Source organism: Saccopteryx bilineata, chromosome 3 (genome assembly GCF_036850765.1).
Source record: "Saccopteryx bilineata isolate mSacBil1 chromosome 3, mSacBil1_pri_phased_curated, whole genome shotgun sequence".
Taxonomy (NCBI): domain Eukaryota; kingdom Metazoa; phylum Chordata; class Mammalia; order Chiroptera; family Emballonuridae; genus Saccopteryx; species Saccopteryx bilineata.
The window spans coordinates 297,081,579-297,105,098 of NC_089492.1; the positions used below are offsets into that span (position 1 = coordinate 297,081,579).

General features: G+C 44.8%; 1 protein-coding gene and 1 pseudogene across 1 annotated transcript; both read left to right on the forward strand.

The window, feature by feature from the left end:
* The window catches only part of LOC136331910 (leukocyte immunoglobulin-like receptor subfamily A member 4), a 256,817-nt pseudogene that overhangs the window by 104,776 nt on the left and 128,521 nt on the right, over nt 1–23,520 (forward strand).
* Nucleotides 881–5,949, forward strand: LOC136328816 (leukocyte immunoglobulin-like receptor subfamily B member 4). Its single transcript, XM_066264809.1, has 9 exons — nt 881–914; nt 1,083–1,118; nt 1,274–1,549; nt 1,695–1,997; nt 2,608–2,658; nt 3,665–3,784; nt 4,511–4,563; nt 5,570–5,731; nt 5,806–5,949. Exons 1-9 carry the CDS (start codon nt 881–883, stop codon nt 5,947–5,949), a joined length of 1,179 nt encoding a protein of 392 aa, XP_066120906.1.

Sequence of the window (23,520 nt, forward strand, 5' to 3'; positions counted from 1 at the left end):
GGCACATGTGATCTTCATAATTCAATCTGACGATAGCAGTTTATTCCTATATATTCATTTTGTCTTATAAACATAATCCAGCATACTTACATGATAGAGAGCACTCCATGACCTGCCACTCCCTCACTCTCTCTTGCTCCTGTCCAAATAGCCTCTTTGTCTCCAGGGTTCTCTAAAACGTTCCTTCCTCTCAAGAATTTTTTCACTCCCATCTCTATAGACTCCACCACCTCAAACTGCCACTCCTTAAACCAGAGTCTAGTCATGGCTAAAGATGGTTGCATGTTTTTTTCTCTTTCTCCCTTGTAAGTAATGTAATGGAAACATTAAGCCTAGAATGTTCATATTCTGCTAAGAAGAGTTTCCAAAATACAGGAATGGGTTCCCTGGATCACAGGTGCATTTCTGATGTCTGTCACAAATGGTCAGCAAGTAGTAGGTGATCAGAAAATATTTGTCAGAGGACGAGTCAAAGACAAAAAGTAAATTTTGTTTGTGGAAGGTTAGAAAAAAGGTATTGAGTCTGATTAAGAGCCGGCCTGTTGCGCGTCCACTCAGAATGAGACTCTGTGTCCTGCACTTCCTGATTAGGAGCTCAGACCAGCCAGAATGTCCTGTGGAACATTTCAAAGATAACATGGGAGTCAGAAGAGACCTATATCTGGGCTGAGTGTCTCCAGAGAAGCTGTAATCCTCTTGAGCCCTCATCATGGAAAAACCCAGAGAAAGACCAAGGAAGGGGCTGTACCCTTGGTGTGGGTCCACAGCTGTGGGAACCCGGAAGGGTGGCAGCCCCTGACTCACCACATCCTGTGCGTCTCTGTCCTTCAGGCCCAGGGGCTCCTCCATCTGCAGAGCGGGAGCACTCCGAGCAGACGCCATGCTGTCCCTCCTCTCTGCTCTTCTCTGCCTTGGTCAGTTGTGGACACAGGGTGGGGGCAGAAGAAGGAGTGGACAGGGTGGCTCACATCTCTTCTTCTTGAGAAAACTCAGGCTCAAGAGGCTTGAGTTTTTGGTGTCCCGTTGAAAGAAAATCAACTTCGATGTTTTGGTGCAAATATCTTACATGGACTCTCTTCCAGGGCTGAGTCTGGGCCAGAGGACCCGCATGCAGACAGGTGAGTCCTCTCCAGGCTCCGTGTCCCACCTCTTACTTCACCCCCTGGGGCTCAGGAGGGAGCACAGAGTTCCTGGTGTGAGGTGTCTTGGGGTTACCTGAGGAATGAGTGGGGTGGGGGGAGTCTTAGTAATACAGTCTCTGATTTCCTTCCAGAGATGCTACCTAAACCCACCATCTGGGCTGAGCCAAGTTCTGTGATCCCCTGGGAGAGTAATGTGACAATCTGGTGTCAGGGGACCTTGCAGGCCCAGGAGTTCCATCTGTATACAGAAGACATGAATACGTCCTTGGACAGACAGAAACCACTGGAGCCTGGAGACAAGGCCAAATTCTTCATAAAAGACTTATATGCAGGGAGATACTACTGTAAATACTTCAGCCCCACTGGCTGGTCAGAGCACAGTGAACCCCTGGAGCTAGTGGGAACAGGTGCAAGGACACTCAGAATCTCAGCCTCAGGCTCTGCCATCTGGAAGGGGGTCTGCTCCAAGGGGTCTCCCCTCTCACAACCCAGCCCTGGGGGACATGAGGGAGGCGTGAGCCCCATCTAACATGCTGCCTCCTCCTCTCCTAGGATCCTATGGTAAACCCAGCCTCTCAGCCCTGCCCAGCCCTGTTGTGACCTCAGGAGGGAACGTGACCCTCCAGTGTGGCTCAGTACAGGCATTTGACAGTTTTGTTCTGACTAAAGATGGAGAACACAAGCTCTCCTGGACCCTGAACTCACATCGTCATGGCAATAAGTGGTTTCGGGTGCTGTTTCCTGTGGACTCTATGAACCTCAACCACAACTGGACATTCAGATGCTATGGATATTTTAACAAAAGCCCCCATGAGTGGTCTCACCCCAGTGACCCCCTGGATCTACTGGTCTCACGTGAGGTGCCCCCAATCCCATCAGAAGTTGGATGAGAATCAGGGGACTCTGAGTCATGGTCTCATAGCAGACATCTGCCCTTCAGATCCATTCATCATTTCTCACTCCCCCCCCCTCCCCTGAGTTTTGAAGGTGACGGGTGGGCAGAGGGAGTGTCTTCAGGGTGACACAAGTCAGATGTAAAAGAAGACTCTGAGTTATTTGGGGACTACCGGGTGACCCCCAGCCTCTCACCACACTTTTATCCTCATTCCCATGACCCTCTGGAGGCCCCAGTCCCGCCCCCCTGGCCCATCTCCACAGCCTGTGAGTCACTGAGAACTCTGCTCAGAGGGAGCACAGACCACCCCAGGGCAGTTCTGAGTCTCTCAGATGACCTCCTGCCTCCAGAGACCCAGCACAGCCCTGTCTCCCAGATGAGCTGGTAGTTCTGAATAGATGATGGGTAGTAGGTGGGACCATAGGGCTCCAGGTCTCTGAGGTTGGCAGGTGATAAATGGGGTGCTCATGGCAGGAGAAGATGTTGGGCCCAGTCTTAAGGAGGAGCAGCCAGACTCATGTAGCAGACAGAATGACAGCCTCCACATCCCACCCCCATTCTGATCTCCAGGTGGCTCGGATGATCAGTCAATTCTCCCCACGGAGTCAAGCCCTCAGAGGGGTAAGTGAAGGTCTCTGTGGGAGGTGCTGGGTGTGTCCATGGCAGACAGGAGCTGGGTCATGTAAGGGTTCAGGCATCTGTGGGAACACTGACATGAACACACCTTCCCCTGTGTGGCCTCAGTAAAAGGCGAGAATTGTGACCCAGAGCTCAGATTTCCCTTTAGTTCAGGCTCTGAGCTTCTGGGAGAGGGGGTCTCACAGGGAAGCCCCCAGAGTGTGATGTTATGGAGAGTGTCTTCTGTACCCCTGTGTAGCAGTACTGGTGACTCTGTCCAGGGAGAGACAGGGAGAACAGGGTTACAGGGCATCCAGGTCCTTTCCTTCAGCTCAGGCTCAGCTCAGAGGAGAGAGGAGACAGGAGTCAGACCTGGGTTAGCTCCCGGCTCTGCTGCTCCTGCTGTGGGGCCAGGCTGTCCCTTCTCTCCTCTGAGTGTCGGGTTCTTGTCTATTCATTCCTGGTCCCATCCTGCTCACAGGCTGCTGTGAGGTCAGGTGACATAAAGGACCTCACAGAGCTCAGGAGATCAGCTCTCACACTGCAACTTGACCAGCTCAAAGTGGGCGTCGGGGCTCTGCAGAGTGGAGACAGATCCCAGGAGAGATGCAGAGTTCATGCCAGATCCCTGTTCCTCCTGGGTCCCTGCTGTGCTAGGGACAGGTCATAACAAAGGACTTCAGCTTCAGATGGGACATGGACAGGCCCCTGCAGATGACGAACCCAGAGCACAAAGCTGGTGTCCACCTGGGGGGCAGCATGAGGACAGCACAGGGAGCCCACAGTCCTGGATTCTAGGCCTAGCCCTGCCCCGTCCAGGCTGGGTGACCTGGGGCACATGGTGAACCTCTCTGAGCTTCAGTAGAATAGGGCAGGGTCTGCAATCCATGTGCCTGACTGTGGGGAGGGGGAGAGGAGATGAATGACAACCCCCAGCATGTGCCTTGCATACAGTAGGTGCTCATTAAATGGGATCTTTGGCTCATTTATGATGTCACTCATGTCCAAGGTCTCCCATGGTACCTGTTCGTCCTGATTGGGGTCTCAGTGACACTCATCCTGCTGCTGTCCCTCCTCCTCTCCCTCCTTCTCTTCCAACACCAGAGTCAGAGCAAAGGCAGGACATTAGGTGAGTAGGGGATGAGGTGACTTGGGTCATACAAGGGGTCACGTAAGTCACCAGGCACAAAGAAACCTAATATGTGGAGAAGATCAGCTTAGAAAAAGAATTCTTCAGAATCTCAAATCAGAAATTCTAGAATAAAACTCTCAATGTCAGCACAGATGTACAAGTGTCAGGTGATCTGTCATCGTTTTTAATCACATGAAATAAGAAGCATACACACCGTGTGTGTTAAGATTTCTTTCTTTCCTGTGAAATCACATGGGGAGGGCATTCCTACTTTCTTTGGACTCAGACGGTCCCTCCTGACCATCCCAGAGAGAGGCTCATGTCTAACTTACAGGGGCACCAAACCCAGAGCTCCAAAACAGAGGTCTGCTTCTCAGGTAATTCCTGTCTCAGAAATCCCCCTGCCTGTGGCCTTGCTCTATCCCTAACACTCCTGTCTCTTCCCCCTGCTCCAGCCCAGCTTCAAAAGCCAGAAAGAGCCCCTCTGACACAGGAGGAGGAGGCAGCGGCCTGGGGGAGGGGAGCATGGGAACTTCAGTCCATGATGGGGGAGGTGTTAGGTAGGGAGGGTGTGAGGTCAGGGGACTGAAGTCCACACTGAGTGATGGGACAACTCACCTCACCCCACCCCTGCGTTACTGGCCCATCTGGGAGCAGGGGGAAATCTGCAGCCCTGAGATCTCAGGGATCCTGCCAGGACATACTCTCATTCTGCCCCAGCAGATGCTGCCGTGGAGGACTCACAGGCTGATGAGGGCATGGATGTGGACCCTCAGGTGAGACCCCTGCTACTGTCCAGGCCACCGATATTTTCCTGTTGCCCACTTTAATCCAGTGAATACTTCCCTGTTCTCATCTCACCTGGTTCACAGGAGCATCCCATATTGACCCCTCTTTCTGGGCACCCAGGTCATCCTGCTATGACTCACTCCTCCTGGTTTCCTTGTGACATCATAACCATCATTCCTATGAGGTCCCCTTTGCTGGTTCCTGGTCCTCTGTGTGACCTTGTGCAGTCCCAGGTCTCAGGAGGAGGCATGAATCAGTGAATCACACACAGGTCCCCAGGAGCCCTTCATTCATTCACCAGCAGATGTGAGGGGAGCTCACTGTTTACCGGCTCCATTTAGGGGCCACAGTGCAGCCCTGAGCAACACGGTCTCCACACTCCTCCAGTTCACCTGTGGGGGAGGGAGACACTATGCAAACAAGAGGACAATGTCCTAGAGAGCAAAGTGAAGTGAGAAATATAAAGCAGGAACAGGGGTCTGGCCTGTGGTGGCTCAGTGGATAAAGCATCAACCTGGAAATGCTGAGAGGTTGCCAGTTCAAAACCCTGGGCTTGCCTAGTCAAGGCATATATGAGAGTTGACGCTACCTGCTCCTCCGTCCTTCTCTCTCTCTCTCTCTCTCTCCCCTCTCTATAATGAATAAATAAAGTCTTTTAAAAAAAAGCAGGAACAGGGGACAGAGTGTGTTGTATGCAGGGGAAGAGAGAGACAGAGAAAGAGAATATAGCAGGGGCAAAGGTTCTGAGTTAGGAACTGCTTCTGCAGCAGGCTGGAAACAAATGAACAAGAGACAGCATGTTAGGATAAGAGTCAGGACTGTAGAAGCATCCAGATGCCCTAAGGCTTAGGAAGGCCCTGAAGGTTCCATCAAGAGAGTGACCTGATCTGATTTAAAGTTTCACATCATCACTCTGACAACAGGTGGATAATTGACTGGAGGGTGTCACCAGTAAAACCAGGGACCAATGTCTCTGTCTCACTGTCTCTGCAGCAGAACAAGCATGACACAGTCTCCCAGGGAGTGACATATGCCCAGGTGAACCTCTCAAGATCAAGACTCAGGCAGGGAATGGCCACCTCTGTTGCCTTGTCAGGAGGATGGGTTGACAGGAAGGACAGACAAGCAGAAGGGGACAGGCAAATGGACAGTCCGGTAAGTCTCATGCTTTCCAAACCCCCAGACTTCCCCAACCACATTCTATCTCCCTCATTCTCTCCCTGCTCCAGGCTGATGCACCTGACGCCCCCCAGGATGTGACCTACGTCCAGATGAACCACAAGGTGCTCAGACAGGAGGCAACATCCCTTTCCTCCCCATCAGAGGAGCCCTCAGATGAGCCCAGTGTGTATGCTGCTCTAGCCGTCCACTAGCCCAGGGAGGACTCACAACCCACACTCCAGGAAGGGGGCCTGCAGGGAGCCCAGAAGGCATTGCCCCCGCTGCCTGGAAACCTGACATTGACCCTAATATCTCCTAGGACACTCTGGGGGTCACCAGAAGCTGTACTCAAAGAAAACAAGTATCCCTACACTTTGGAAATAAAGTAAAAGACTTTTCAATAATTAATGTGTAACCCGCCTGACCAGGCCATGGCGCTGTGAATAGAGCATCAAACTGGGATGTGGAAGACCCAGGTTCAAGACCCCGAGGCCACCAGCTTGAGCGTGGGCTCATCTGGTTTGAGCAAAGCTCACCAGCTTGGATCCAAGGTCCTGGCTCGAGCAAGGGGTCACTCAGTTTGCTGTAGCCCCATGGTCAAGGCACATATGAGAAAGCAATCAATAAACAACTAAAGTGCCACAATGAAAAACTGATGATTGATGCTTCTCATCTCTCCCCATTCCTGTCTTTTCTGTCCCTCTCTCTATCTCTGTAAAAAAACAACAACACATGTAACCCAAAACAGATATGAATGTTTAGAATTAAATGATAATGTGGGTTGGGGGGGGCGGGTGAAAAAGGTGAAGGGATTAAGTGTACATTGGTAGTTATAGGATAGCCACAAAGATGTAGATTACAGCACAAGCACTGTGACAATAATGTTGAGATAAATATATATGGGGCCAGGTTTGTGCTCAAAGCAACAGGGGGAACCACTCTGAGAAGTACATGATTTTGTAACCATTTTGCTAAACATCTAAACCTAATACAGAATAATATTGAATGTCAACTATAATAAAAAATAAAAGCATATATATAAATAAAATTATATTGTAAATATTACATGTCAGACCTATGAAGTGAGAGGATTAAAAACCACGAATGAATGCGTTAGAAAATAAAAAAGTCATGGCCCTGGTCAGTTGTCTTAGTGGTAGAGCATCAGCACAGTGTGTGGATATCCCAGGTTTGATTTCCAGTCAGGGCACACAGAAGTGACCATCTGCTTCTCCACCTCTCCCCCTCATCTTTTTGCTCTCATTATTTTCACTCTTGCAACCATGGCTTAACTGATTTGTGGGAGTTGGCCCCATGCACTAAGGATGGCTCTGTGGCCTGGGCCTCAGGTACTAAGAATAGCTAGGTTGCCAAGCAGTGGAGTAACATCAGAGATGGGTAAAGCATTGCCCCATAGGAGGCTTTCCAGGTGGATCTCTGTTGGGGTCCATGTGGGAGTCTGTCATTCTGCCTCCCTACCTCTCACTTAATTAAATAGATAGATAATAGATAGATAGATAGATAGGTAGATAGATAGATAGATAGATAAATAGATATAGATAGATAGATAGATGATAGATAGATAGGTAGATAGATAGATAGATAGATAGATAGATAGATAGATAGATAGATAGATAGATGATAGATAGATAGAAAATGAAAAGCCATAGAAAATCAATGGTCTAAGCTGTTATGTCAAAAATTCAGAAAAAGATTGCATTGAATCTTTATATCAATAGAGGACCATACAAGAAAGACCTGGCATGTGTACACAATGGACTACAAATTAGCCATAAAAAAATTAACGCCATTAAACTCATAACTGAGAGTTGATATTCTTTGACCAAACTCTCTCCTTTTCCACACTCCCTGGGGTTAAACCCCATCCCACTCTCTGTTTCTACAAGTTTCACATTTATAAATTCCACATAAATGTGAGATTGTTTGGTATTTATCTTTCTCTCTGTGATGTGTCTCCCTTAACAAAATGGGCTGAATATTTATTCATCTTGTCCTAAATGGCAGGATAGTCTTTTTCTTCCTGGTCAAATAACATTTCATTTTATCCATATTCAGACTGGAAAATTTTACAAATTATATCTTCCTTAAAAATGATTATTTTTAGAGTCAGTTCTCCACCTGGCTATTCCTACAAACACCAAGTGATGACATTTCTGAAGAAATGGTGCAGGTGACACCTGATGAAGTCAGGAAGGATCATGAGGTCCAGAGAGAGTAGGGGACACCACTTTGAATTACTCCTTCCCAGGCTCATGTCTGATTTTTCCCACCTGTTCATTCTTTGAGAATAAGTTAACATCTATTAACTAAAGAGATGAAGACTTAATAATGTATATCTGGTGCTATAGTGATTAGAAATAAGGAACATTTTATTGCACACAAATGGAGGAGAACATAAGGTTTTAGAAGTGAGGTCCCAAAACAGCCATGTGAAATGGACCTTCATTTCACAGGGGTGGGAAGAGAAAGAAGGTCATTACAGACAGTCAAACAAGATAAGGAGAGAAATTACACAATTAATGGAGGAAGAGTCCCATACAGGGTGCTTTCAGTCACCTTCCTGCACCCAAACCCTGTTTACTCCACTGCACAGTCTCAGAAGACAGTTTCCCCAGAACATGGTCCAGACTTTCTCCCACCATCTCCTGGGTCATCACGTAGGCTCCAAGGCCCCACCTCCCTGAACACTGCATTGTTCCCTTTGTGGTCATGTTCTGGCTACATTGTGGGTCCTTCTCTGGTTGTTTTGAGCCTGAAATAGCAGCACTCTGAGGACCAGCAGGATCAGTCAAGCCACAGTGATGTTGATAAGTTCTCTACTGTGTAGTCTTGGAAGTGGACAAAGAGATCAGAAGTCACTGTAGACCAAAGTCACCCCTTATTACGAATTTCCACCCAGGACTTCTACTTGCCCATCACAGAACATTACCCTGTGAGCCCAGTCCCATAACGGAAGAGTTCTCCTTCTCACCACTCTTGAGGTCTGACTTGCTTTGTGACTGGCTGATGGTGTCAGGTGCTCTGAGAACCATGGAATGAGGGCAGAAGTGAGGACTGGTAAACACATGACCTCCCCCTGGTTCTGTGCTCTCACATGCCCTGCTTCTCAGGTCATAACTTCTGCAGAGTTCCCCAGTGACCCTGTCTCCCCTCTGCCAGGTTACCTTGTCTCCTCATTGGATCCTCTCAGCCTCCAGTGATGCTGACTCTGCACGGACTCACTGTGGACCAGAGGGACCTGTGCCCAGAGCTCAGGAACAGTGATAAACATGGTTATGACACAGGGATGCTTGACTGCTGTGCTCAGAGTTCAGTCTGAGAGCAGATCCCATAAACTCGCTACTTCAGAGTTCAGAGACCCCACTACTCAACAGCTGATGGACCAGGGGTCATGTAAGAGGGGTGACTGTCATCCTCTGTGGGGCCCCGTGAACTCTCTCATTTATCACTGCCTGAGATTCTGCAGAGACAGAGCCCTGAGCTAAATGAGATGAGAAAAGACAGGGTCAGTGTCTCCTCACCTGACACCAAGAGACTCAGGGTGTCACTGAGGTGTGACAACAAGAAAATGTTGGTACTGTTTGAGCTGTGGGCACTTGTAGGGCCCCTGTGGACTGAGTTCACAGGACTCATGGAGGACAGGGCCTCGTTTGACCCAGCTAAATACTGTGTGGGGCAAAAGTGTTCCTACAGTTGTTTGTACAAAAAATAACATAATAATTCAAAATAATAATACAAGACTAAACTCTATGTTTAATATACTGACAACTTAGAAAGAATAAGGGATAAAACCTTGTTCAATAAAATCATAGAAATGAAAAAAAAAAGCTGGGGTAGCAATACTTATATCAGACAAAATGGACTTTAAAACAAAGACTATAGTAAGAGATAAAGAAGGTCACTACATAATGATATAGGGAGCAATCCAATAGGAAGATATAACCATTATAAATATCTACATGCCTAATATGGGAGCACCTAAATATATAAAGCAGACTTTGATGAATATAAAGGCAAAATTGACAGCAATACTATAATAGTAGGGGATTTCAATACCCCACTAACATCACTAGATAGATCCTCAAGAAAGAAAATTAACAAAGAAACAGCAGACTTAAAGGACACACTATATCAATTCGATTTAATAGATCTCTTCAGAACCTTTCACCCCAAAGCAGCAGAATGTACATTCTTTTCAAGTGCTCATGGTACATTCTCTAGGATAGACCACATGTTAGGGCACAAAAGTGGTCTCAACAAATTTAAGAAGATTGAAATCATATCGAACATTTTCTCTGATCACAATGTCATGAAACTAGAAATCAACCACAACAGAAAAACTGAAAAATACTGAAACACATGGAAACTAAAGAGCATGTTATTAAATAATGAATGGGTAAACAATGAGATCAAAGAGCAAATAAAAAGAATTTCTATAAACAAACGATAACGAGCATACATCAACTCAAAATTTATGGGACACAGCAAAAGCAGTCCTGAGAGGGAAGTTCATAGCATTACAGGCATACCTTAAGAAGCTAGAAAAAGCACAAATATACAACCTAACCCTACATCTAAAAGAACTAGAAAAATAATAGCAAGTAAAGCTCAGAAGTAGTAGAAGGAAGGAATAATAAAGATCAGAGTGGAAATAAATTTCATAGAGGCTAAAGAAACAATACAGAGGATCAGTGAAACCAGGAGCTAGTTCTTTGAAAAGGAAACAAGATCGATGAACCTTTAACCAGACTCACCAAGAAAAAAGAGAGGATTCAAATAAATAAAATTAGAAATGAGAGTGCAGAAATAACAACTGACACAACAGAAATACAAAGGATTGTAAGAAAATACCATGAAAAGGCCCTGGCTGGTTTGCTCAGTGGTAGAGTGTCGCCCTGGCGTGCAGAAGTCCCGGGTTCAATTCCCGGCCAGGGCACACAGGAGAAGCGCCCATCTGCTTCTCCACCCCTCTTCCTCTCTGTCTCTCTTCCCCTCCCGCAGTGAGGCTCAATTGGAGCAAAAATGGCCCGGGTGATGGGGATGGCTCCTTGGCCTCTGCCCCAGTCGCTAGAGTGGCTCTGGTCACGACAGAGCGAGGCCCTGGAGGGGCAGAGCATCGCCCCTGGTGGGCGTGCCAGGTGGATCCCGGTTGGGCACATGCGGGAGTCTGTCTGACTGTCTATCCCTGTTTCCAGCTTCAGAAAAATAAAAAAAAAAAAAAAAAAAAAAAAAAAAAAGAAAATACCATGAAGAAATGTACCCCCCAAAATTTGACAACCTACATGAAATGGACAAATTCCTTGAAACATATAATATTTTAAAAATCAGTCTGGAAGAATCAGAAAACCTAAACATTCCTATTACAACAAATGAGCGAAACAGTTATCAAAGAACTCCCAACAAACAATAGCCCTGCGCCCGATGGCTTCATAAGTGAATTCTACCAAATATTCAAAAAAGAACTAACTGCTATCCTTCTCAAGCTATTTGAAAAAATTCAAGAAATAGAAAGACTTCCAAGCTCCATTTATGAGGAAAGCATAATTCTGATTCCAAAACCAGCAAAGACAACACAAAGAAAAAGAATTATAGGCCAATATCCCTGATAAATTTAGATGATAAAATCCTCAACAAATATTAACAAACTGAATCCAGCAATTATGAACCTCAGGAAAAGATTGGAAATGCGCCTGACCAGGTGGTGGCGCAGTGGATGGAGCGTCGGACTGGGATGCGGAAGGACCCAGGTTCGAGACCCCGAGGTGGCCAGCTTGAGCGCGGGCTCATATGGCTTGAGCAAAGAGCTCACCAGCTTGGACCCAAGGTCGCTGGCTCCAGCAGGGGGTTACTCGGTCTGCTGAAGGCCCGCGGTCAAGGCACATGTGAGAAAGCAATCAATGAACAACTAAGAAGTCGCAACGCGCAACGAGAAACTGATGATTGATGCTTCTCATCTCTCTCCGTTCCTGTCTGTCTGTCCCTGTCTATCTCTGCCTCTGTAAAAATAAATAAATAAATAAATAAAAAAAGATTGGAAATGCTATGGTCACTCTGGGAAAAGGCACAGCAGAATTTTCACCAATGAGCACCCTCAGGGACCATGGTTAGTTAGTATCCTGTTGTGCTGTTTAGAACCAGACTGGCAGGGGCCAAGTCAGGATGAGAACCTAGGTCCTTCCCTCTCTGAGCAGGATATCACCAGACAGAAAGAAGAGAGCATAAAAACCAGATGAGACCTCACATAGTGCTGACCATACTCCTGAAATCCTGGAGTCTTCCTGAGCCCTCATCCTGGGGAAACCTACAGCCAGGCCCAGGGTGGGGCCATCTCCTTGGTGTGGGTCTACAGCTGTGGGAACCCAGAAGGGCAGCAGCCCCTGACTCACCACATCCTGTGCGTCTCTGTCCTTCAGACCCAGGGGCTCCTCCATCTGCAGAGCGGGAGCACTCCGAGCAGATGCCATGCTGTCCCTCCTCTCCACTCTTCTCTGCCTCGGTCAGTTGTGGACATGGGGAGGGGGCAGAAGAATTAGGAAACAGGGTGGCTCACATGACCTGCTCCTGAGAAACTTCAGGCTCAGGCAGTTTTAGTTGTTGGTGTATTGTTGAAAGAGAATCAACTTCAGTTTTCTGGTGCAAACATCTGACAAGGACTCTCCTCCAGAGCTGAGTCTGGGCCAGAGGACCCACATGCAGTCAGGTGAGTCATCCCCAGGCTCCATATCCCACCTCTTACTTCACCTCCTGGGGCTCAGAAGGAAGCACATAGGTCCTGGGCTGAGGTTGTAAAACAAGAGGGTGTTGGGCTAAGCTTTGGAATGAGGGTTGGGGGTCTTAGTAATAAAGCCTTTATAATTTTTCTAGGGACCCTCTCCAAACCCACCATCTGGGCTGACCCAGCCATTGTGATCCCTGGGGAGGGGGGAGATTCTGTGACCATCTGGTGTCAGGGGACTCTGGTCGCACAGGAGTTTTATCAGTATACAGAAGACACGAATATGTCCTTGGATAGAAAAAAAAAACCCTGGAGCTCAGGGACAAGGCCTAATTCTTCATGAAAAACATCCATGCAGGGAGCTGGTGGTGACAGGTGAGGGACACTCAGGCATCCCAGCCTGAAGCTTTGCCCTCAGGAAGGGGGTCTGCTCTCAGGGGGTCTCCTCTCTCACAGCCCAGCCCTGGGGGACAGTAAGGAGGTGTGGACCCCATCTAACATGCTGCCTCCTCCTCTCCTAGGATTCAATAGCAAACCCAGCCTCTCAGCCCTGCTCAGCCCTGTCGTGACTTCAGGAGGGAATGTGACCCTCCAGTGTGGCTCAGTACATGATTTCACAGTTTTGTTCTGACTAAAGAAGGAGAACACAGGCTCTCCTGGACCCTGGACTCACATTGTCATGGCAACAAGAGGTTTCTGGAGCTGTTTCCTGTGGACATTATGAACCTCAGGCACAACTGGACATTCAGATACTATGGCTATTTTGACAAAATCCCTCATGAATGGTCTCACCCCAGTGGCTCCCTGGATCTACTGGTCTCAAGTCAGGGGCCCCCAACTGCATCTTTCCTCAGCACTGTCAGCTCAGGACACATCAGAAGCTGGATGAGTCAGGGGGCTGTGAGTCATGGTCTCACAGCAGAGATCTGCCCCTCAGACCCATCCATCATTTCTCACCCATCCCGCTCCTCTGGGTTTTGAAGATGACAGTGGGCAGGGGGAGTGTCTCCAGGGTGACACAGGTCAGCTGTAGAAGAAGACTCTGAAATATTTGGGGACTCCAGGGTGACCCCAGTCTCTCACCACACTTTTATCCTCATTCTCAGGACCCTCTGGAGGCCACAGCTCCCCACCACAGGACCCATCTGTACAGTTGGTAACTCACTGAAAACTCTGCTCAGAGGGACTACAGACTAGCCCAAGGAAGTTCTGAGGGTCTATCAGGGTATCTAGTGTCCCCCAGACTCTCAAGGATGGGCTCTTGTCCCTGGGGGCTGGGAGTCAGGCAGAGATACTGAGATCCACAGGGATCCTAGGGCTCTGAGACTGGCAGGATAATTTAGGAAGTGCTCCCAAGAGCAGTCTCACCTTAGTGACCCTTGGATGTATGTGGCTCAGGTGAAAGGACCTTGACTCTGTTTATTTTGAGCTCTGTCAGTTCTCAGTGTTGCACACTGGAAGGTCTGGGCTAAGATGATATGAGGGGACTAAGAGGGAGGGTTAGCCTGAGCAGATCTGCTCCTTAGAGCTCTTCCTATACCTGCCTACTCACACCAACTCACCTGGGTCTGAAAGGTGCCAGGTGCATAGTAGGAGGGTTTGGAGGACTATAGAAAAGATGCAGAAGAAGAGATCAAATAAAGTTGGAACTCCAGGTCCGATCCAGACTTCAACTCTCTTCTTGTCCTCATTTTTAGAACCCTCTGAAGCATCACCCCCTACAGGGCCCATCTATACTCTTGTTAGTCACTGGAGCCTCTGTACTCAGGGGGACCACAGACTCTCCCAGGGCAGTTCTGAGTCTCTCAGATGACCTCCTGCCTCCAGAGACTCAGCACAACTCTGTCTCCCAGAAGAGCTGGTAGTTCTGAATAGATGATGATAGAAGGTAGGACCACAGGGCTCCAGGGCCCTGAGGCTGGCAGATGATGAATGGGGTGGTCATAGCAGAGGAAGATGTTGGGGCCCAGCCTTAAGGAGGAGCAGCCAGACTTAGATAGCAGGATGGCAGCCTCCACACTTCACTTGCATTCTGATCTCCAGGAGGCTCTGATAATCTATCTCCCCTCGCCCAAGGTCAAGCCTGCAGAGGGGTAAGTGAGGGTCTCTTTGGAGAGGTAGTGAGGGCTGCATCATGCAGGGTGTCAGGCACCTGTAGAGACACTGACATGGAAACACCTTCCCCTGTGTGGCCTCAGTGTCCCCAAGTGTAAAAGGAGAGAATCGTGGCTCAGAGCTCAGATTTCCTTTCAGTTCTGACTCTGAGCTCCTGGGAGAGGGGGCTCACAGGGAAACTCTTCAGGACATGATATTATGAAGCCTGTCCCTCTCTGGAGCATGGCTCCCTGGTAGACCCTCCCACTGTCCTGCCAGGCACAGGGTGACTTCAAAGGAGAATGTGACCTGACTATACCAGTCAGAGAGCCTGAGGGACACTTTCCTTTCATACATGAAGTTCTCAGCCCATTCCCTACCGTCATATGTCTGACATCAAAGTATACAGTGGGGCAAAAATATGTTTACAGCTGTCAGTATATATATACATTGAATTTAATTTATTGTTTTTACATAGATTCTAGTGTTGCCCTGAATGCATCCCACCTTCCCCATATTTCCCTCAACTTCTCTCTTTTCTCCCTCTCCATAAGGCCCTCCCCCCTTCCCTTCAGTTTTATCCCATCCTATCATCTCCTTTCCCTCTGTCCTCTTTTCCTCTGGTCCTTTGTTCTCTCCTCTGTCTCAATTTTGTTCCTCAGTTCAAATTGCTCATTGGATTCCTTAAATGAGTGAGGTCATATGATATTTTGCTTTTTCTACCTGGCTTCCTACACTTAACATAATAGTTTCCAGGTCCAGGTCCATCCATGTTGTTGCAAAGATAAGATTTCCTTCTTTTTCATGGCCCCATTGTATTCCATAGTATTTATATATATGTACCACTGCTTTTTAAAAAAGATTTTATTTATTCATTTTAGAGAAGGGGAAAGAGAGGGAGGGGAGGATCAGGAAGGATCAACTCCCATATGTGCCTTGACTGGGCAAGCCCAGGGTTTCAAAGTAGTGACCTCAGTGTTCCAGGTCAACGCTTTATTCACTACGCCACCACAGGTCAGGCATGTACCACTGCTTTTTAATCCATTAGTCCACTGACGGACACTTGGGCTATTTCCAGATCTTTGCTAATGTGAACAATGCTGCCATAAACATGGGGGTGCATTTCTCCTTTTTAAACAGTGCTATGATGTTCTTGAGGTATATTTCTAAAAGTGGGATAGCTGGGTCAAAAGACAGTTCAATTTTTAATTTTTTGAGGAATATCCATACTGTTTTCCACAGTGGCTGCACCAGTCTGCATTCCCACCAGTAGTACAGGAGGGTTCCCTTTTCTCCACATTCTTGCCAGCACTTACTCTGTGTTGTTTTGTTGATGAGAGCCATTCTGACTGGTGTGAGGTGATATCTCATTGCAGTTTTAATTTGTATTTCTCTAATGATTAGTGATGTTGAGCATTTTTTCACATGCCTATTGGCCATCTGTATGTCCTCTTTGAAGAAGTGTCTATTCATTTCTTTTGCCCATTTTTTAATTGGATTTTTCATCTTCCTGGTATTGAGTTTTACAAGTTCTTTATAAATTTTGGTTATTAACCCCTTATCAGATGTATTTTCAAATATGTTCTCCCATTGTGTAGTTTGTCTTTTTATTCTGTTCTTATTGTCCTTAGCTGTGCAGAAGCTTTTTGGTTTGATATAGTCCCATTTGTTTGTCCTGTCTTTTATTTCACTTGTCTGTGGAGATAAATCAGTAAATATATTGCTGGAGAGATGTTGGAGAGCTTACTGCCTATGTTTTCTTCTAAGATGCTTATAGTTTCACTGCTTATATTTAAGTCTTTTAACCATTTTAAGTTTATTTTTGTGAACAATGTAAGTTGGTGGTCTAGTTTATGTTGAATGAGAGTTCTAAAAGGGGGCACCCCTGCCTTGTTCCTGATCTTAAGGGAATTACTTTTAATTTTTGCCCATTGAGTATGATGTTGGCTGTGGGTTTGTCATAGATGGCCTTTATCATGTTGAGGTATGTTCCCTGTATTCCCACTTTGCTGAGAGTTTTGATCATGAATGGATGCTGGATTTTATCATATGCTTTTTCTGCATTTACTGAAATTGTCATGTGGTTTTTCTACTCCCTTTTGTTTATGTGATGAATCACATTGATTCATTTGCGACTATTGCCAACCCTTAGAGTTTTCTGTCATCTTAATTTTAACCATCCACTATGTGTACTGTCACCACCTTGAGGACTAATGTACATTTCTTCAATGATGCATAACACTCTGCACCTCTTAGAAATATTACTGTAAATTTGCATATAAATGTGACTTGCTGGTTAAAGTTTTTTTCTTGTTTTTCTATAGTGTGCTGTCATGTTACAGATATGTACATATTCCTTCAATGATCTCAGTACCAGGCCATTGTCTGATTTTGGCATCATGAATACCTTCTCCCATGGAGTCCCACTATATGGTTTCCTCTACACTTCCTTACTCAAATCTACAAGGGACAGAAGTTCTTAACATTGCTGGATTCCACTTTTCCATTTTCCACTAACGTCATGGTCTTGTGTCTATGTAAAGACAACGTTCTCACCCACAAGCTAGTACAGTTGTTTTCTATGAGGTTTTTTTTTGTGAAAGAAAAATTAATAGATTTCTTTTTAATGTTTTAACCTGTAGCCATCTGACTCTGATTATCGCGTATGACTTGAGGCATGTAGCGAGCTGTCATGACGGAGGGTGGTAGTGACTTCCCAAGCTGAACTAGACATTAAACTTCCGACAAAGTGGTTGTTGACATGTTTGTGACAAATGTGTCACATACTGATAATGTAGCTGCTTCCAAACATGATGCCCACCTGCCTGACTGGGCTCACTCTGTTCAAGCAACAGTGACTCCTTGCCTGAGGCGGACACTGGACTCAGGAGAGGAAACACATGCACAATGCCACCCAACATGCAACTGAAATTTTTATGTGTGCACCACAGTTTCTGGTCCCATCTTATTCCCACAACCTGGATTGATGTGGAGGTCACCATGAGGGACCTGGGGGTCATTGCACAGCATGGGATTCAGCTCCATTAGGTAGTGGATTGGGGTCACACAAAATTTGGGTGCAGGCTTAACAGTACTCAGGATGCCAGGTCCCCTCTTGAACCCCACTGAGGACTCATAGATAGGCAGCAGTATGCAGCAGTGGAGGGAGAGGGAGAAATGTTGAGGGCAGGCTTGTATGGCTCCATTCCCAGATGGGAATTCACTAGACAGCTGACCTTAAAAAACAGGCACAGCGTCTCTTAGACTCGTCATCTTTGAAAAGTGGTGGTAGAGAGAGACAAGATGGTGATGGAGTAGGCAGGTGTACCAACTTTCACTTCCCAGAACCAAAGTGGATTACAACCTAATTTTAAGAAACATCATCTGGAAAAACCAACTTTGGACTAAACTAAGAGGACTCTTCAACCAAGGAACACTGAAGAAGCCACACTGAGACTGGTAGAAAAAACGGAAACGTGGAGAGAGCTTTCCAGCTCTCCAGAGTGAACGGCAGCCAGAAAAGACTTGCGTGGTGGGAAGTGAGTTTAACAGAAAGTGGAGGGTCCTGAGCCCCAGGAACAAAGCCCCAGCCTGCAGCCCCAGAGCCTAAAAGAGGCATATGGACAGTATTTAGCTGGAAACAAGTAAAGATACTGTTTGTGAGAAAGACTGATTTCTCAGACCCAGGATTCTTCTTAAAGGGACCATGCAGAAAACCTTTCTCACAACCACTCACCTGGGGCTCCAGGGGGACAGGGAGAGAGGAGAGGACCAGAGTAGCAGGAAGAGAGTGTAATCTAGGAGGCACAGAAAGAAACACTTTGAGAGACAGCCACCCAAACCCCTGGGATTAGTCACTCCCCAAATCTGAAGTGAACATTTCCCCTGGAAACAGCAATACCAGCAAAGGGAAGCAGGACACCAGCCAAACAAGCTCTCCCGTAGCGCTAAGAGCAGAGTTGCTTAGAAGGAGGGAGCTTTCGGGACTACACTAGTGAGTCTTAGGGTCTGAGCTGCAGCACCCCCACCCACATGGCTTAGGGCTCGCCTGAGGGCAGGCAGTGGCGTGACAGGGAAGTATGGTTCTGTTGGCAAGGGTGAAAGCTGACTGGCCATAACTGAAGCCCAGATGTGAGCTTGGTCTTGCACAGCTGGGGAGAAGAGGATGTGCGAAAATGGTCAGCCCAGCTGCAGGCCACCTGAAATTCAACCTGTGGGAGAAGGGGAGGAGCCCCAGAAACAGTGGAAACCCACCCTTGAGCAAGGGTGCAGGAGCACAGCCTTGCCCCACCCAAAGAACCAAGGCTTGTGGCCTGATGCGGGAGCCATCTCCTCCCTCAGTGGTGGAGCAAAAGTCCAGAACAGGCGGAGTCCCACAACTGAGCATGTGCAAGCAGCCCTGCCTGGCCCATGGAGACAAGATTTTCAGCCTTTGCACGAGCAGGCTTCTCCTGCAGGGTTGGGGCAAAAGCCCGGAATTAAGTGGAGACTCACAGCTGAGCAAAGGTGCTCACCCCTGCCCTCAGTACTGAGCATAACACCACCCACGGGGGTGGGGCAAAGGCCAAGGCCACCGAAGCTTGTACACCTGAATACAAAATCACAGCCACTCCCAGTGAAGGAGAGGCAAAAACCACAGCAACAGCCTCAGTGGACAGGCACCAGCAACGCCCATACTGGAAAGCCCAAGACAGCAACAGCAGAAGGCGTGGCAGGCCTGAGGACAGACCACACCTAGGAAACACAGAGGCCACACCCAGTGGACTCTAGTGGCCAAAACCTTCCTTTACACAGAGAAAATGAGAAGGCAGAGAAATGCAACACAAATGAATCTAGAGAAATCCCCAGAAAAGGACCTGAATGAGTCAGATATAACCAAATTACAAGATGCAGAGTTTAAAAAAACAATTGTTAGGATGCTCAAAGATCTTAGAACAATAATAGATGGTCATTACAAACACCTAAATAAAGAGATAGCAAACATAAAAAGGACATTAAAATAATAAAAAAGAATCAGTCAGAAATGACAAATACAATATCAGAAATGAAGAATACAATGGAAGGAATTAAAAGCAGGATGGATGAAGCTGAGAGTCGCATCAGAGAGTTAGCAGACAAGATAAATGAAGGCACAAAAGTGAAGCAGAAAAAAGAAAAGAGACTCAAAAAGTCTGAGGAAACTCCAAGAGAGCTCTGTGACAACATAAATAGAAATAACATCTGCATCATAGGGGTTCCTGAAGAAGAAGAGAAAGAACAAGGGATAGAGACTTTGTTCAAACATATCATAGCTGAAAATTTCTCTCAATTAAGGCAGGAAAACATCTCACAAGTTCAAGAAGCAAAGAGAACTTCATTAATGAGAAACCTAAAAATATCTACACCAAGACACATCATAATTAAAATACCAAAGCTAAGTGATAGAGAGAAAATATTAAAACCTGCTAGAGAAAAAAAAGGCTATCACCTACAAAGGAGCTTCCATAAGAATGACTTCTGAGTTCTCAACAGAAACACTTGAGGTCATAAGGGAATGGCAAGAAATATTCAAAGTAATGCAGAACAAGAGCATATAACCAAGACTACTTTATCCAGCAAGGTTATCATTTAAAATTGAAGGAGAAATAAAAAGCTTTCCAGACAAAAAAAAAACCAAAACAACAACAACTCAAGGAATTCACTACAACCAAACCAATGCTGTAAGAAATGCTAAGGGGCCTGTTGTAAACAGATCAAAGGAGAAAAAGAATATAGCCAAAGAGGAATACAGTTTTAAAGAATAAAATGGCAATAAACAACTACATATCAATAATAACCTTAAATGTAAATGGATTAAATGATCCAATCAAAAGACATAGGGCAGCTGCATGGATAAGAAAACAACCTATACATAGGCTGTCTACAAGAGACTCAGCTTAAAACAAAAGATGCACATAGACTAAAGATAAAAGGATGGAAAAAATATTTCACACAAATGGAAATAAAAGAAAAGCTGGGGTAGCAATACTTATATCGGACAAAATGGACTTTAAAACAAAGACTATAGTTAGAGATAAAGAAGGTCACTACATAATGATAAAGGGAGCAATCCAATAAAAAGATTTAACCGTTATAAATATCTATACACCTAATATGGGATCACCTAAATATATAAAGCAGACTTTGATGGATTTAAAGGGTGAGGTCAACAGAAATAATATAGTAATAGGAGATTTCAATACTCCAATAACATAACTGGATAAATTCTCAAGAAAGAAAATTAACAAAGAAACAGCAGACTTAAAGGACACACTATATCAATTCGATTTAATAGGTATCTTCAGAACATTTCACCCTAAAGCAGCAGAATGTACATTCTTTTCAAGTGCTCATGGTACATTCTGTAGGATAGACCACATGTTAGGGCACAAAAGTGGTCTCAACAAATTTAAGAAGATTGAAATCATATCAAGCACTTTCTCTGATCACAATGGCATGAAACTAGAAATCAATCACAACAGAAAAACTGAAAAATACTCAAACACTTGGAAACTAAATAGAATGTTATTAAATAATGAATGGGTTAACAATGAGATCAAAGAAGAAATTTTAAAAATTCCTAGAAACAAATGATAACTAGCATACATCAACTCATAATTTATGGGACACAACAAAAGCAGTCCTGAGAGAGAAGTTCATAGCATTACAGCTATACCTCAAGAAGCTAGAAAAAGCTCAAATAAACAACTCTACCCTGCATCTAAAAGAATAGAAAAAAAACAGCAAGTAAAGCCCAGAGGTAGTAGAAGGAAGGAAGTAATAAAGATCACAGTGGAAATAAATAACATAGAGGCTAAAGAAACAATACAGAGGATCAATGAAACCAGGAGCTGGTTCTTTGAAAAGGTAAACAAGATTAATGATCCAGACTAACCAAGAAAAAAAAGAGAGGACTCAAATAAATAAAATTAAAAATGAGTGTGGAGAAATAACAACTGACACAACAGAAATACAAAATACTGGAAGAAAATACTATGAAGAACTGTATGCCAAAAAACTAGACAACCTTGATGAAATGGACAAATTCCTTGAACATTTAATCTTCCAATAGTTGATCTGAAAGAATCAGAAAACCTAAACAGACCAATTACAACAAATGAGATCTAAACAGTTATCAAAAGACTCCCCCACAAAAAAAGTTCTGGGCCTGATGGCTTTACAAGTGAATTCTACCAAATATTCAAAAAAGAACTAACTCCTTTTCTTCTCAAGCTATTTGAATAAATTCAACAGTAAGGAAGACTTCCAAGCTCTTTTTATGAGGTGAGCATAATTCTGATTCCAAAACCAGGTGGGATCAGGTGGGATTTATTCTGGGGAGGCAAGGCTGGTACAATATTCACAAATCAATTAATGTGATTCATCACATGAACAAAATGAAAAAGAAAAATGTCATGATAATTTCAATAGATGCGGAAAAAACATTTGATAAAATCCAGCACTCATTCATGATCAAAATTCTCTGCAAAGCAGGAATACAGGGAACATACCTCAACATGATAAAGGCAATTTATGACAAACCCACAACCAACATCATACTCAATGGGCAAAAATTAAAAGTAATCACCTTAAGATCAGAAACAAGGCAGGGTGCCCCCTTTCACCACTCTTATTCAACATAGTTCTGGAAGTCCTACCCACAGCAATCAGACAATAAAAAGAAATAAAAGGCACCCAAATTGGAAAAGAAGAAGTAAAAATAACATTATTTGTAGATGACATGATATTGTCTATAGAAAACCCTAAAGTCTCAGTCAAAAAACTACTGGACCTGATAAATGAATTCAGCATGATGGCTGGATATAAAATTAATACTCAGAAATCAGAGGTATTTTTATACACTAACAATGAACTGTCAGAAAACAAAATTAAGGAAGCAATCCTCTTCACCATTGCAACCAAAAAAATAAAGTACCTAGAAGTAAACTTAACAAAAGAGACTAAAGATTTGTACTCAAAAAATTATAAAGCATTGATAAAAGAAATCAAGGAAGATAGAAACTAGTGGAAGCATATACCGTGCTCATGGTTAGGAAGAGTAAACATCATTAAAATGTCTATATTACCCAAAGCAATTTATAAATTCCATGCAAAACTGATTAAAAACCAATGAATTACTTCAAAGATATAGAACACATATTCCAAAAATTTATATGGAACCAAAAGAGAACATGAATAGCCTCAGCAATCTTGAAAAGGAAGAATGAAGTGGGAGGTATCACACTTCCTGTTATAAAGTTATACTATAAGGCCACTGTACTCAAAACAGCCTAGTACTGGCATAACAACAGGCATATAGATCAATGGAACAGACTGAGAACTCAGAAATAAACCCAATTTTATGTTTAAGACTCTCAACAAAATGGGTATAGAAGGAAAAGATCTCAACATGATAAAGGCCATATATGATAAACCATCAGCTAACATCATATTAAATGGCACAAAACTGAAGGCTTTCCCCCTTAAATCAGGAACAAGACAGGGTTGTCCACTCTCTCCACTCTTATTTAATGTGGTACTAGATGTTCTAGCCAGAGCAATCAGACAAGACAAAGGAATAAAAGGCATCCATATCAGAAAAGAAGAAGTAAAGGTATCACTTTTTGCAGATGATATGATCCTATACATTGAAAACCCCAAAGAATCCACAAAAAGACTACTAGAAACAATAAGCCAATACAGTAAGGTTGCAGGATACAAAATTAACATACAGAAGTCCATAGCCTTTCTATATGCCAACAATGAAACATTTGAGAATGAACTCAAAAAAATAATCCCCTTCACGATTGCAACAAAAAAATAAAATAAAATACCTAGGAATAAACATAACAAAGAATGTAAAGGACTTATATAATGAAAACTACAAACCATTGTTAAGGGAAATCAAAAAAGATATAATGAGATGGAAGAATAT